The 17,085-nt window shown below is 30.1% G+C and overlaps 1 protein-coding gene across 3 annotated transcripts in view; it reads right to left on the reverse strand.

Annotated features, from left to right (window-relative positions):
• Nucleotides 1–1,933: 1,933 nt before the first annotated feature.
• Nucleotides 1,934–17,085, reverse strand: part of LOC123010535 (sodium/calcium exchanger 3) — a 32,406-nt gene continuing 17,254 nt past the window's right edge. Inside the window, exons 3-8 of one of the 3 annotated variants that reach the window (XM_044407503.1) lie at nucleotides 10,340–10,431; nucleotides 7,632–7,768; nucleotides 7,370–7,568; nucleotides 7,136–7,294; nucleotides 2,916–3,087; nucleotides 1,934–2,861 (exon numbers count right to left, since the gene is read on the reverse strand). In XM_044407503.1, coding sequence (XP_044263438.1) covers nucleotides 2,657–2,861; nucleotides 2,916–3,087; nucleotides 7,136–7,294; nucleotides 7,370–7,568; nucleotides 7,632–7,768; nucleotides 10,340–10,431 — 964 coding nt within the window. In that variant the 3' untranslated portion in view covers nucleotides 1,934–2,656. Of the gene's footprint in view, nucleotides 2,862–2,915; nucleotides 3,088–7,135; nucleotides 7,295–7,369; nucleotides 7,592–7,631; nucleotides 7,778–10,339; nucleotides 10,432–17,085 lie in introns of those variants that run through there. The other 2 variants (XM_044407502.1, XM_044407504.1) reach the window with 2 other exon arrangements.

The following is a 17,085-nucleotide window of genomic DNA, read 5'->3' on the forward strand; positions in this document are numbered from 1 at the left end:
GGATTGGAGTGAATTCATTTAATTCCGTTTCGCCAAAAACATTCGATAACAAACTACAGACAACACAGAACACTTAATAGAATTCCAACAATTCGACAAACATTTATTTTACATATAGCTACAACAAATAGAGAAACAGCCAATGACGATTTAGGCCAAATTTTGTGCAACGAGTAGATTTCTCCGAATGAACACAACCAAAATAATTACGAGTGTAGACAATGAAAGTGGTGTAAATAATTTAAATAATTTAAAAATAAACGTTCCCACATGTATTTTTTTAAATTCATTCTTCTTCTACACCACTTCGTTTCACTGACAGCCAGCCAATTAATTCCATTGAATGCTACACCAATTACTTACGGACATATGTCGACGTTTGTTCCCAATAAATGATAGGAAATTAATAAATTCCGTTTTGTTCTAGCCTCATTCAACTCAAATTGTTGGAACTCAATGGAAACAAAAGCAACAAAATCAGATACAACATGTATCTAACTAGTGGAAGTATTATCTCCAGACTTACATTAAAGGAATCCTTTTCCAGCTTTACCTCTTCATCAGAATCAGATGGGAAGAATCAAATTATAGCGTAGTGACTACAAATTTCACTAAGACTATCTATCCGCCATACAAAAGCTATAGATTCAGATGTATTATCTATTTTGATTTTCTAGTAAGTGTACAAAATCTAAGATTGATGTAATGGTATTTTTAAAAATACATCCACTCCCACTGTGATCATGTTTTTGATTTCGTAATTTTTTAAGTCAGTCGTTGGGCGACACAAAAATATAAAAAATTTAATGTGTGTGAGATGGCATTTTTAAACATAGCATTACCTACAGTACACAGTCAGAATTTACTACCGAATGGTTCCTTTCGTCAGCCTTTTGATTTTAATTCGTTTGTGTATAATTTGAATTCCCATTACTGTCGTGGTCTTTTTGAATCACTGTTTTGTAAATTGCACACTATCAACTAACATGACTAGAATTATGACTATACAACGCCCCAAATATGGCACTTCGCCATTTGCAAACGGAATGGACGTCAGAAACGAAGTTACCGAATTCGGGATGTTACATATTAAGTATTATGTTACACAAATATAACAGTGCAACTCACAACACTATTCTTAAATTTTAAAGTTAAGGTAGTCTTTGTAGGCTATATAATGTTATTTGAACACTCGCTTACTCTAAGGCTAAATCAGACTAAGTCTAGTCAACATTATCCAGCATTAATTTTCAAAGTGCGTACTAATTAAAGAAAAATGCGCAAAACCCAAACAAAAACTAACTTTCTTGTATCTCCAGTCGAATTTCACATATTTCTGCTTCAAAATAAACAAAAATGTTGTTTTTACAACAAAAATTCCAAAGAAAAAAGAAGAAATACACGCAAAAGTTGAAGAAAATAGCTTAAGTTAATTATTGGCAGTAATTCTATATCTGTAGGGTCAAACTTAAAACAATAAATAAGCTATAATGCTTTGAAAAACAATAATTGGAAAAATGTGCTCCAGAATAGTAAAAGATCACTTAATAAAAGGACATAAAAAACAAAAAAGTAAATTAAGTAAGAAATAACTGAACACTTTTTTAAATTGGTACGTGTTTCGTCTATCAGCTAGGAGTCAGGTTCGGTTAGTTGTCTAGGTAACAAGAGATAGTAAAATGTCTGGACCAATTAAAACGTTAAAAAATGTGCTTAACAACGTAAACTAGTAACCGTCTCTACGAAAACGATTCACAAACAACCTTTGATAATTTTATTGTGTAAATTCACATTTTTGCAATGCTCATAAAAGATCGTAAATGAGCAGGTATAATAAAAAATAGCGTATAACACTCGTTTATAAGCGCCTTTAAAACACTTACGACGTTAAAAGCACTCCGCTGACGTGTCGTGCTCTTAAACCCGTCGTGCGTGTTTTAAAGACTTGCTTATAAACTAGTATTATAATATAATATTGTTTGTCTTGTTTTGCTTTTAAATTTCTATTGCGGTTTTATGTTTAATTACTTAAATAAAGAAAAATTTTGAATGTTGATAAACGATTGATTTGTTATCTAGAATGAGACAAGTTAGACTCTTAAAAAAATGGAGAATGAGAATCATTGTCGGTTTTGCCTTTTTATATAAATTTTAAATACGAGTAGTTATAAATTTTGTGTATAAAGAGTAAAATATGAATAAAGTAGTATTATATTTTTTTGTATTGTAGTTTTGTTTTCACATATCTTGAGGTGGAATTTTTGTTGTAATTGTTCATTTGTCAATTTTTTGAAACCCAAATTCTAATTTGACTGGTTTAAAACTCAGTTTATAAAAATATAACGTACTACATTGGCAGGCCTGTCGTTTGCTTAAGGCATAAATTAAGTCTACTTGTTAGCCCGAGATGGCGATCACAAAATCGATAAGCTGACAATAACGTGAGTGGACTAATGAGTAATCACATTTGCTGTGATTTGAGATACATTATTGCGTTGTTGACGAAGAAAGAGAAGTAATTAATTAAGTACATGTAAATTGAAACCGTGAAAAGCCTTAGGTTACCTTAATTATGTAGGTAGTTATGCCACAATCAATTCTGCTGAGTAGTTTATTCGTTGTTTATGCGAGACTAGTCGCCGAGTGCACACACATCCTAAAACCCTTTAATGACATGATAAACTTCCAGCGTTGTCATAATTAAGTAAAATATCCACAGTGAGAAGAGGAAAGCAGACGTTAGATACTTGAGGCACTTTGGTCCTCCGAGTTCGCCGCCCACCATGCGCGATCTCCGCAGCAACAGGACGATTATTGTAATGACTGCCTCCGAACAAAATATCGTCACGGAAAATGCCAAACTGAAAACAGGCATTTTTCAAGATAAAACTCTATTGAGGACGTTGCCAACGTACTTCCCCGGTTTTACTTTGAAATTTGCACCCTTGGTGGCGTGGTAAATGGCAGCGATTGACCAAGCTACGCCGATACCAAGGAACACATTCACGGCGTTACTTCCTGTAACATTTCCAATACTGGCATCGGCGTGTTTATCGTGGATGGCTGCTACTTTACTGGCAAATGTATCTGGAATAGAAAATCCAATATGTGATGGCAGCTCCTTTGTTTTGCGAGCATTAAAAAAAAAAAATATCTCGAAACTGGTTGCGTGTCAAATTGTAAACTTTAAATATTGCTGGCGACAGATTGTTAATGCAAAACCATGCAGTAATCCTTACACGCTAACAAAACATGCTATCAAGTACCTAAATGACCTATAAAATCGATTTGTTCATTGGCTTGACATTTTTGAACATCAATTTTGTAACGGCTAGCAAAGCCCTTGAGAGAGCAGTTTATCTTGCAATGTACCGGAATTTTTGGTCTTAAACCTCCATTTGCTATAATTCTAGGATAAAACTGAGGATAAAATGTTGGAAAACACCCCAGAGGTTTATTTTTTACAATTCTCTAAATCTTTATGACGCAAATAAAGCTAAAAAATGCACATTTCTCGTAGATTATTTCACGAAAGACAATAAATTGACTAATAGGACCTTATCATTCAACACCTAAATATTTTAATTAAGTATTTATAATAAAAGATGTAACGGAATTTTAACCAACGAAATAATTCTCAAAGTTATTTTTTTAATAACAATTCTTAGATTTTTGGTTTTTAATTTTGAAATAGGCAAATAGTACCTGTAAGTTTTAATATTAATCAGTTTCTACAATGTTTTTTTACAAATTCACTAAATGTAATTTACAACTCTCTTCACCTTCAAACTCGTACACACCTTCAATTTATTGGAAACAACTGAGAAAACAAGGTTTTATTATTTGTTATCACATAAACAATTCATTTTCTTCTTAAGCATAATCATAAAATAAATAAAATACACAACGAACAAAATTATTTATTCATAAATATGAAGCAATATTTGATATTTGAACCTCAAAAATGACCTATAATGTTAATTTAAATAACAACTCGTGTCCAATCTCTTTTGATAAGAATTTTACAGCCCTCGAAATGTGGGGAAGGAAATTTTTTTTTGTAATAACTTTGGAACCATTTGACCAATTATTTATAAAATTTGGAATAGTTACTTGCGAGAACATACCTTTTAAACTGATAATCACGAAAACTGGATATATCTACTCAAATTCCGGTTTCAGTAGTTGCAGGTTACAATTTCTGTATTGTTCCGTTTTTTTTTTGACCTCTTAACACAAATTTTTTATTGCTTAGATCTAAAGAGTAATCAATTTCGATTAAAAAACGCAACCTTTTATACCACTAGAATGGGTCGTTTTAAAGATATTTTAATTTAAAGTGAGGACTGCACAACGCTGAAAATGAAAAATATGAATTTTGAATAAGTGGTATCCACGGCAACCAGTGACCATGGTCACATAAATCCCTGCCAGGCATCTGTTAATTTTGACGATAAATTTTTGTGAATTTTTTATAAATTAAATGCTACGAGATCCATTTGGATTTATTAGTTATGTTTGGAGTCTGAGATAAATACTTTCATTAAATATTTTCGATTAATTGTTTAATAATCGTCCAATGTCAAAGTTGACAGATGCCTGACAGGAAAATATGTGACAATGGTCATTTGTTGCCGTGGATATCACTCATTCAAAATTCATACTTTTTGCTTTCAGTGTTGTGTAGATTAAAATATCTTTAAACTGGTCCATTTTAGAGATATTAAAGGTTATGCGTTTTTCATTCAAAATTATTACTCTATTGTTTTGATCAAAAAAAAAATAATGTTAAGAGGCCAAAAAAACGATAAAACAGAAAATATGACTTGCAATTGTTGGAAACGGAAATTGAGTAGATGTATCCGGTTTTCGTAATTACTAGTTTAAAAGGTATGTTCTCGCAAGTAACCATTCCAAATTTTATAATATTTGGTCAAATGGTTCCGAAGTTATTACAAAACAAACACAAATTTTCATACCCACATTCCGAGGGCTGTAAAATTCTTATCAGTAGAGATAGGACATGAGTTATTATTTAAATTAACATCATTTTATAGCACATTTTTGAAGTTCAAATATTGTTTCATATTTATGAATAATCCTGTATCTTTGTTATAAGTAAAAAAAAAAAGTAAAAACGATGAAACCAAATTAAATGTTCTCTTAGAAAGTGAAGAAAACCATCATCATCTTTGTACAAGACAGCTAGCTTTAAATAAAAACTTTAAAAAAATATACAGATGTTCGTTTTTCGAGCTCCACCATGGGATCTCAGTTATGTAATGTAATGTGTCATTTTTAGTTTTTGAATTATTGGAAAAAAACAGAAATTTGTAATTTTCGTTTTTATTTTTTTTCAAAAATAAAGCAAAAACTGAAAGACTTAGACGTTTTTAACTTGGACGTTCTTAAGGTACTTTTTTACAAGGAATCTAAATCTGTCATCGTATTTTCCAAGGCGCTCTTGATGTCAGAGTTAAATCACTCAACTTTCGATTTTCTTACGGACGCCATATCCGATTTCTGTATTTTTGAAAAGTCTTTTTGTTCCTGATTACAACGATGTATCACACAATATGATCAAATTTTACATACTGATTAAAATTAAGAAAAAGCGTTTTTGCAAAGAATGCTTTGGAAAAAATGGCACCAATTTCATCAACCAATCGTTGTATTCAGGAACAAAAAGACTTTTCAAAAATACATAAATCAAATATGGCGTCCATAAGAAAATCCAAAGTTGGATTTTTTGAAACGTTATGGTATTGTAATTAAGTTAAGTTGTTGTTATGTTTCAATAAAATATGCTTTTTAAACACTTATTTCTGGACAGGAAAAAAATCGAAATCGGACACTTATTTCTGGACGGAGGGAGTATTTTTTTTTTAAATTAAGCGACTATTAGGTCGATCTTCACGTTCTCTTTAAAAGAGACGTAACCAATGGTGGTAATGGAAATTCATAATGGGAACAAACTCATTAATTCTGTTATTTCATGCAAGTTATCATAAACAGTTTCCGTCAACAATTATAATAAATACAAACTTTAAACGGTTTAATTATGCTGTAACTTTTTTTTACGATTACCAAGGTTATGCAAATTTTTACATCTAAATAGTACATTTTGTGCAGAATCTTAAAGATGTTTTTTTTTTGTTCCAACTGTCTATTTATAAAAACGTTAAATATAAGATCGATAAAGTTCTGACTAGGCCATTATTAATAAAAACAATTAAGTAACCCCATAACAACGGTGTTTTTGGAAAAAAAACTATTGTAATTGGAATTAATTATTTCAAAAATCGTGAGTTAATTTGTTAGTAAAATGTTTGTTCTTTTAAAGTGTTTACTATTGATGAGTTTTGTTTAAAAACTAATTAAAAACGTAAAAAATGTCACTTATATGTACTCTAATATATTTCAACTGTTTAGTATTTAGTAATTATTTAGTAAAAGTAAACAAATTTGACCAATAAAAGCCACAAATGACATTAAACAGAGTTACAATTTAGCATACAGCTTCCTTGTTTCCTCTTCTAATAGTTCTAATAGCCTGAAGCAAAAAAACTTGGAAAATTATTTTTGCAACTGAAATAAATAGAGTCAAAGTGCAAAATTTAAACTCTAATAACTTCGAAATTTTTATAGATAGATTTAAAAAAATTCTTGTTGTCTATTGCACCGCCTAATTATACAGTGTCACGGAGGTACTCAACTTTCCGGACATCCTCTTTCTTGTATTATAGTACACAAGAAACAACAAATGTTAATTTTCATTTTATTTTTTAAAATCGTGTTTTAAAACTTATAATAATAAGGATAAAAGCGAAATATAAAACACAAGTGGATTTCTTGATTAACATACTGTTACTATGTAAATGGTATATTTCATGTTTCAAGAGATGCAAGTTTCATAGCTGTTCAATTAAAATTTCCTAGAAAAACAAATATTTATCCGTACAAAGAATCCAAACTTTGAATATTTTAAAACAATAGAGGTTCAAATATTTACTTTAAACTTATGAAGCATTCTAAAATGAAGAAAAGAAAGAAGAAATTAAAAGCGCTGATAGACATTTGATATGGAAATGTATTAAATGAATCTAAAACAATTTAAAGGATTATTAATGCTTACCTGGAACACTTGTTCCCAGAGCTACAAAAACTACAGCTGTGACCGAGTCCGCAATACCGAGAGTGGCACCAAAATGTGAAGCTACATCTCCAATTACAGCTGTGACTACTCCTATGCATAGAATTGATACGAAAAAGCAAAGATATCCCTTGCACAAATCTACAAAAAACAACATGTGCATTAATGAAAACAAAGTGAATAAATTTAAGGCAATAGATCAAATGATGAGAGTACCTGTGGGTGGCACAAAAGCAAATAAAATTTTCCAGAAGAGTGTGACGACATGCATGATATAGTCCAGTCCAGACGGTTTCTTTTGGTCTGATTCATCACTGGCGCTTACAGTTATGGCTTCAATAAACTGTTCCTTCCAAGACGACGTCCCAATTAGCAAAGACGCATTGGCTCGTTGCACTAATTTATCTACAGTATTCTAAAATCGTACAGTCAAATCAGCTAAATACACAATCAAAATACAAGTTGTAAAACTGCTTACTCGGAATTCCTTGCTCTCTTTGATTCTTATTTGTGCTCTTACGATATTTCCAAGACGTGGCTTCCCCATTATCGCTACTTTTTCTCGTTCGGTTCTTTCTGCAGGACGTTTCTTTTCAGCAGCAGCTGCCAAACTTGCTATCTCATCTGCAAAATTATTACACTTGCATAGGATGCCTGATAACTACGTTATTAAAGCATAAAATGGGTAAATCCAACTTAAAACAAGAATGTCACATCACACACATTGTTATGCAACATAGTAATTGCAAAGTTTACCCCTTGTAGGGTAGGGAAGCCCAAGTAAAGCGATAGTCAGCAACTTGAATATTAAGATAAATGCACATTTTATCCTTGACGAGAAAGTAAAACCGTGTTGGAGTCTCTCAGGGTTTCGTCGAGGATTAAGAAATTAAATTATCACTGTAACACAGTTTACAGCAATCGATTTTACTTAGCGAGAAAAGTAACCTCTTACGAAATAATATCTAACGACTGAATTATTATTCGACTAGAAGTATTGAGGTTTGTTTTGTTCTTATTAAGTCGAGTGAAATTAAACCATTATTCAATGTGTACTGTTTATAAATGTCTGAAAATTAATTTAACCGTATAATTCAATATGCCTATTCGGCATTAATAGTTTTCATTATTTGTTAAAAACAATTTCGTCGTTGATGTATACGACGTAAGTACATGTGATTTTCCTAGCACTATTATGAAGATAAGTAAGCAACACTAATTTTTATCATTTCAAAAGGTCACAAAACAGTTAAGAATAAAACTTAGTTTTGTCGACATCATATAAATTTGTAAGACTGGTGCAATGTCAGTTTATAGTACCAAATAAATTATGGAATTAAAAACTAGACAGTAAGTGAAATTATAGCAATTTTTTTTTCATTCGTTAATTTTAAAAATTTAGTAAGTATTAAAATTGGAAACAAAATAAAATCAGCTTTTTTAAAGCTGTTTTATGTTACAAAACGTAACGTTGCATAACTAAAGCTCGCTTTATAAAACTTGTGTACTTAATTTACCTAGAATTTTCAACTTGGATGCGTTTTCCCTTTTATCATTTGCAAACTGTGTTTTAAATTTTAAATATCTTCACACAAAGTTTTATCAAGAAAAAATTATAGCTGTGACACTGTGTTTACAAAAACTTTAGCGCCATATATTTAGCTTGTGGAAAACGTTAAAAATTCAAGAAACGTAAATTCAAATAAACTGATTTAAATGACATATTAATTTCGGTTTGGTTGTCAGTGGCGGTTCCTTTAACAGCAGTAAACTGAGGCTTGATAAAATAATGATTTCTCAGTAATTTCATTCGAACAAAATATTCAAAATTGAAATGTTGGCATCGTTGGAATATGAAACCGTCTAACCATATTAGATTTACACACTTTATACATTAAAAAACAAAAATTAATACCTAGAAGGTCACTAAAACATCGTTATTAAACGAGAAAAATGTTCTCAAGAAAGAGAATATAAGATGAGGAAAAGTGCCTTCGTATTTAAGTATCACGATCACAATTTTGCTTGTAGTTTCGTTTTGAATAAATAATAGTAAAAGACTCGTTTTGTCAGACACGTGACATTATGGCGGAGGCGCCAAGAATCTGTGCCCGGCGCCTCCACCATAACGTCTCGTAATAAGTGAATAAGTAAGCAAATCTATCTTATAAAATAATCACTTTGAAACTTCGGTGATTCCGATTTTTAGAAAATATGTTATGGGTATAATGCAATATACAATTTGACAAACACTCAGTAAGAAAAAACAGTAACCCAAAAACGAATGTATAACATTAAGGTAATAAATTTTAAAATCTTGAAACATTTTAACAAAAATTAAGAATCTGTTTAAAAACATTTTAAAAATTAAATGATTTCTGTATAGCTTTCCTTTATGAATGAGATTCAAGAAATTGGGAGTTCTGACTTAAAAAAAATTCTCGTATAACGCAATAAATTTGTCAAACTAAACGTAAAAATGTGTTTCGAAAAACAGTAAGAAATGTTTACTTAACCTAATATATCTAAGGAATATTTTCCTCATCAATTTAGATTTTGTTGTTAACTGACTATTTTAAGTTTAAATAGTTATTGTTGAATATTTTTATAGCTTTTTATAATACCCTGTAATTTATTTAACATTTAATTTGTATCATCACATGTGTGAATAATCATTAAAAAGAACATTTGTCACATTTAAGTCATTTAAATATTTAAGTAAATTGCCCACGCTCTACCCAATTGCATTCTAGCCACTAGCATGTTACACAAACAGTTGCAAATGCAGCCATGGTAAAATCTAAAATTTATGTTTTGTAATATCCCCTTTTATCGGTAATTTGTAACAAATCAATTGACTGTGGGTTATTAAAATTTTAAACTTTTCATCCTTTCAAAACTTTGATCCGCTTAATTTGAAATTTTCGAGCAAGCGAGGTTTCAATAACAATCCACAGATAAAACCCAGATATATAAGCGAAAAACAGTCACGTCTGAGAGGGTAATCGAGTGATAAATTGTGCATTTAGCATTTAATTTTAAAAAGTAGAGAAAATGAAACGAAAAACACTTTTACTTACATAACATGCATCAACGTGACCGAGAAGTTAGAAGAAGTGCAGAAGAAAGTATGAAAAAGAATTTGTATGAAGAGAGGACGACACTGACATTTAATGAAATCCTTACCACCAGACATTTGAGGCTCGCCTAATTGGACGTAGAATAACACGTCTTTTTCGTAGCTGTCTTCTTCGATGACTGTTAATGGGATAGTTTTCCTGAAATTAAAATGAAATCCATTGAAGGAAAGTTCCTCTAACTGTAAAACAGTAAATAATAATAAACAAAATTTTTAACACAAACATAATGAAACGAAAATGTTTACCTATATTCGAAAATGTAAAACAGAAACTTGATTAATATTATTTTAAGTTAGGCAAGTTAATTGAAAAGTTCCACAGTGCAATAACTACTTAGTATTGTAAGAGTTTTTCCGTAATTTCTGAAAAATCTAATGAGCAAATTGAAGACATCGCAATAAAGGTGACATTTTTTATAAATAAAACAAGTGTTTTACAAAAAAAAGTCAGAAAACAAGTAATGAAGAATACACATTTCATTAATTATTTTTGTTCTATTTAAAAACTGATATGAAGTAATTGCCCAACTTTCTCAATAAAATAGAAATCAGTTTACAATTCCTTCAGGTCTCTTTTCGTTTAACCACTCACAAATGCTTACGTTTAGAGTAAAAGTAAAAATAAAGTGAAACTAATCAGAATTAAACAGAAAAATACATAAGATGATTTTTTGGAATAGAGTTACCGCGAAATGTAATTTTTGTAATCCATTCTGCAAAAAATCTGATCAAAAAAGTAATCGTAAAAAAATATTAGCCAAACTATTATTTTTTACTGTAGAAAAGTTTTACAAATGTATAATTGGTAAATAAACAAAACATTACAATTCTTCAGTTAAGCAGGTAGTGTATACAGGATGCGCCAAAACTCGCGCCCCAGAGAAAATTTTCAAGTAAGATAAGATACCAGGAACATGAAAAAAATGTTTAAAAAATTCTATCTGTCAAAAAATTTTGACATTTATTTTTTGACATTTGACATTTTTTATATCTATTTAATGATCTTGTATATGTTTTTTTTACAACAAGGAACAAAAATTTTGCTAATAAAAGCCACAAATAACATTGAACAGAGTTACAATTTAGGATATAGCTTCCTTGTTTCCTCTTTTAATAGCCTATAGCAAAAAAACTTGGAAAATTATTTTTACAACAGAAATAAATAAAGTCAAAGTGCAAACTTTAAACCCTCATAACTTCGAAATTTTTATAGATAAAATTTTTTTAACATTTTTTCCATGTTCCTGGTATGTTACCTTATATGGCATTTTTCTCTGGGGCGCAAGTTCTGGCGCACCCTGTATAATAAAATCTCTTTCTTTATCACAAATGATTGTTTGGCGAAAACGAATAGGAAAGGGTGCGCCAAGTTTCAGATATTAAAGAGTTTAAAGATTTTGCACACAATCTGGCAATGTCATTAATTATTGTAAAAACAACATTTTAACAGGACTTTAATTTAAACGGCTTTATTAAAAAACTAGCCATATTTTACACAAAATGGTTTTGTAAGATTTTTTTACGAGGTAGAACTTGGGAATTCCTGTAAGTGGCAGCCATATTAATTTATTTATTTAAAAAGCGAGGAAATTCGAACATTCTTTATTCACTGACAGCTTCCTGAAGATGAGTGAAAAAATGTCCTTTTTATTCGCTAAAATTCCATTTGGCATGATTAATCGTTTCAATGCTCATTCTGGCGATGTCATGTTATGACAGAAAAGTTGGGCATCTTTATTGCATGCATTGAACTTGAAACATAAAGAAACCGACTTTGTTCGTGAATCGATCTTCTCAATGGCACGATAAATTACATAGTAACTTCTCAATGTACCTAATCAATCATAATATTCGTTAATTGTGCATAATCCACTTTGCACATAAATCAGTTTTAATTAATCCCATCAGGAATTAACTCGAAACAAGTTAGGTAATTTCATTAGTCTCCCTAAAATTGTAAAAACCAAGAGTGACCTCTTAGGATATCGTGTCGGTTCGCTCATTTTCTTATTTCACAATTTTACCATAAATCTTGATAAGCATTTAAAATGGATCACTCGTTTAAAGTTATAAGCAGACATGCAAATGTTGCTCACGATCGCCACGCACGGAGATGAATTTTTAATATAGCAAGGGTTTGCTGAATTTATGGTTTTAATCTGATAGTTTTGCGGTGATGCTGGGTGGAGGATGGCGTAAAATCAAGAAGACATAAATATATCAAAACCTTCCACAGACCGTTTAAGATGAAGAACATACAGAGTGTTCCGTCTAAACCCCACATTAGAAATGCCAAAATATGGAGAATCAAAGTTACTCAAACTTAATTATTATTGATAGGTTCTACCATGCGATCCTTTTAATTTATAATTAATTATGAATTAATTAATTATGAATTAATTATGAATGATAAACTAATGCAAACTGAAGGAAAAAAGTATTCTAAATAAATATTACCGAAATCTTATTATTTGACTCTTCAACTTGATTAACTATGATAATCACCGTTTTCATACGAACCAAAAACCTAGAAAAGCCTACTATAATTATTATCAATTCAAGTGATCGCAAGATATTAGTTCAAGTAGCCAGTATTATTTATTATTTTTATTTGTTTAATGAACAACATCATGTTCTGCTCATAACTTTGTTACACTCTCCATAAATACAAAATAAATTCATTAAATCTAAGTTTGAGTAGATTTGATTCTCCATATTTTGGCACTATTTGTCAAATAATAATTCACTGTAGACATTTATTCAGAAACAATTTTGACATTTTTGATTTCCATAGCAAACTATGCGAAAACAGGTGTTGCTAGTAATAGATTTCCCGCAGTCTTAACAAAAAGTCACCATAACTTGAAATAATTAAATTTAGGTATACGGAATGTTAGTACAGATCCATGCAGAATTAAATTCTCTTCCATTTAGTAAAATAAAAATTGGGGTACTTCATTTGGAAAAATTGAGTTATGGATATTTAAATTATTACAAAAGTAACCTTAAAATTTCGGTATTTTTTTTTTTCAAAATTTGAAAACTCCCTGAAGAAAGATCTAAGCCTTCTCTTTTAAACGCAAAAAAAAACAAATCCAAAATTTTAAAGAATGGTAAAGTTACCGATTTTTAAATTGAAAGGTGCAGATCCAAAAATTTTTGAAAAACTCCAAATATTTCAAAAACGGTTAAATTTAGGTATAGGGAAAGCTAATAAAAATAACTTAAAATAACTCGATTAATCCAAAAACGTAATATAAATATAGCTTTCCATTTAAAATAAGAAAGTTGAGACCGACTTTCGGTATAACTGAAAGTGCCGCCATCTTGCAAATATTTTCATTTAGGAGGACTTAATGGATTATAGCTATGTACCAATTTTCCAATAAATACGATTATTCGGACTTCTAATACTTCTAATGTGGGGTTTTGACGGAACCCCCTGTATAACTGTGAAGATTTAGTGTTTTCCATTTATCGAATTTAATCAACGTTTTATGATGCTAGATGCTAAATTTTTAATGATACCTACAATTTATTGAAATATAACAGCAAAGTGCATGGATAAAATAATAAAAACCCTTGTTATTGCTGTTGAATAGTTAACATTTAATATGACAAAATGCTTTTCGTCCAAATAGATTTCTAATCAAAGTTACCAATAACTTTGAAATTAAGTTGGGAATAGTGAAAATCTTGTATTTTCTGTTTTCAATATTGCTAGAACTTATTCCATATCTGGTGGATAAAAAAATACATGGGCGTAATTTTTTCTCTAAAAATTTTGAAGACAAGGATTGTTAGGAATATCATTTTTGAAAATTCTTTTCATGCGTTAACCATTTAATAATTTGGTCATCATTCTTTATCTTATGTACGGGTACCTACTTATTATATTTTTTTAAAGAATAACAGTGGTTTTGAAATATTATTTCATACGGCGCCTATGAACAATATTTTTTTTAATAGTAAACATATGTTTAGTGTCAAAATTCAGTCATTTTTGAAGACGTCAGTTCGCCATCAGATTTGGAACAAGCTATAACTTGCGTTAGTTTCAAAGTCATAGGTCATAGTCATAAGCCACCTTGATTAGAAATTTCATTGCACACATGTGATAAAAAGTGTTAACAACACTATACTTATCATGGCAAACTTAAAATAGTTTCTAATTTTTAAAATATAATGTGTAAAAAAATATTTTTTTATTTGATTTAATTTAAGAGCTTGATTTCGTCGAAGATGGTATACAGGACAAAAGATAAATAAAACCATTAAATTCGTTGCATAAAAACTAAACGCCTAAATTGTAGCCTGAGGAAGATACAATAAAGGTATCGAAACGTAAAAAAAATGATTTGCATGTTTGTCACCTTAAAATGATCTCTTTCAACGACTATTTCGGTGCACATTAATATGAAAACGAGTATACACCGACATACTCGTATCATTATTATTGGTTCACAAAAAAATGAAAAAATCCACCAACATAATTCAGTGATAGCAATAGATTTTTGTCACAATCATTTGTGCTCAAGTGAGCTATAATTGCGTTACTTTACATTTTATTAAATAGATAAAATGAGCTTTCTTGTAGATATTTTCTTGGATTTCCGTGACTCGACGAATTTTAATGACTCTAATAGTGTTATTGTCAGAATAACAGATCTCACTTCGTGACGTTTTGGAAATTACCTGTGTAAAATATCTGACTCATTAGAACATTTTTTACGTTTAAGATATGCGTAGGCATGCACCATCAATTTTAATTGAATTTAGGGTGGGGCTGAAATTCATTATAAGTGTTATAGTAGAACCCAACAATATATTTTAGGAACTTTAATTATCATCATCCTTATCCATCGTCCGAATAAGTGGATCGATATAGCCTTCTAGCGTGTATATAAAGCTTTTTTCATTGTCGAATTTTACGTTTCATTGTAATATTTCCAAATAAAAATCCGAATAATAATGTTTGTCTTATAAACATGTAGTAGCTACACTTTAGCAAAAAGAAAAAAAAATATAATATTTTAATTAAGCAGATGTTGAAATTAGTACACAATGCAAAAGCTCACATCAAACAGTTCATCTTTGATACGCTTTCAAGATTGTTTTCTAAAACATACCTAGATATTTTTCTTTAAGGTTGACTGTGCCTTCTAGCAAATGTAAATTCCAGTTCAAATAATTTCCCGATTCGTAGAACTATGTTTCATCTGAAACATTTGATCAAAGCTCAACATCAAAAGGCAAAGTCTACGTATGAGAGAATTTTAAGACTAACTCAAATATCATTGCATCAAGAAATTCGCAACGCACACTTGATTTAAACATGAGCAAACTACAAACCAAGTAGTCACAATTTAAATAATGTTACAGGTATTTAATATTTAATACTAGTGCGTGAAAGTAGGAACACCTCAAAACTTTCAAAGTTGGCCATTTTGCAGTGCTTTAAAATATTACACTCTTAAACTAGATGAGGATCTTACTAAAAATCAGTACCTAATCTAATATCCATTCTAGATTGGTTTGGACATATGACGTCATCTCCTGTTGATACGTCTAACTGTTTTTATCTGTTGACAAAAAGAATGAATTATGTGTAATATAAAAGCTCCTTCATTTTGATTTCAAAAATTGTGTATTTATCAGTAATAAAAGAATGTTAACTTAATTAATTTTTTCTGATAAAATGGACAGTCTAATTTTTTTGTTGCTGTAAACTTGACCTCCACTGCCAAACTAAACTAAAACAGTGTTTATATACAACAACACTGATATAAATATTTGCAACTCAAGTAAATCTTTCTTAAAAAATAATGTGTATTATTTATGTTCAATTTAAAGTAGAAAACAATTTTCTTTAAAAAAGTTTTTGGCTTGTGTACATTTTATTAATTGCAAACAGTAACACTAATAAATGATTGAATATTTAACTTAAATTTAAGAATTAACCATCTGTGACACAAGTGTTACTAAAAAGTGTCTAACAACTAGGGTTGAAAGTACTATAGCTTAAACTTTTCAAACATGAAGTAAGAAATTGCAGAATTAGAGAAGAATAATACTCCATTTCTTGAACAGCCATGTCTCTACAAGGAAAATCCATTCCTGGTACTCTATTTAACATCTCAACAATTATTACTTTCGATGAATTAAGCATGTTTGCTTTACTAAAGTCTATATAATCTATAACACCATTAGCACACGTCTCGTTCTCATAAGTTTTACACTGCCATAAATTTTCTTTGTTGCAGTTATAATGAACATCGTAATCAAACAAAATCATGCTCCAAGTTGAATACAACTTACTGTTTCCCGCCATAATCATATGACCACTGCATTCCTCTAGTTTTTGTTCTAATTCTTCACCAAATATTTCTAAATTTTTTTCTGTATTATTTCGACAATGATCAACATTATCAACAACGGATTGAACGTTATCAGTCAAAGTTTTAATTTTGGAGGTAACGGAAATAATTTGATTTCTGATTTCTTGTTTTGCTGATACTTCTAGTTCATGTACGCGATCATAAAGAACAGCAGACTGATTAACCATTATTGTATGAAGTTCACCCTGAATCTTCGTACTAAGGTCATCTAATTCTTGTAAAGATTTTTCTGCATCTTGTATAGTTTTTCCAAATGCTGCCTAAAATTTAAAAGTAAAGTAAAATTTATATAAAAATAGAAAGCCCAAAAATACCTGAATTATAAAAACAGAAAAAAGTACGTACGAGATTGTCATGTTGTAAGTTGCAGCCAAAGTTAATGCTCATTGACTGGT

This window comes from Tribolium madens, unplaced genomic scaffold (genome assembly GCF_015345945.1).
Source record: "Tribolium madens isolate multiple individuals breed KSU strain unplaced genomic scaffold, Tmad_KSU_1.1 Scaffold_91;HRSCAF=231;Tcas5.2_LG7, whole genome shotgun sequence".
Classification (NCBI taxonomy): Eukaryota; Metazoa; Arthropoda; class Insecta; order Coleoptera; family Tenebrionidae; genus Tribolium; species Tribolium madens.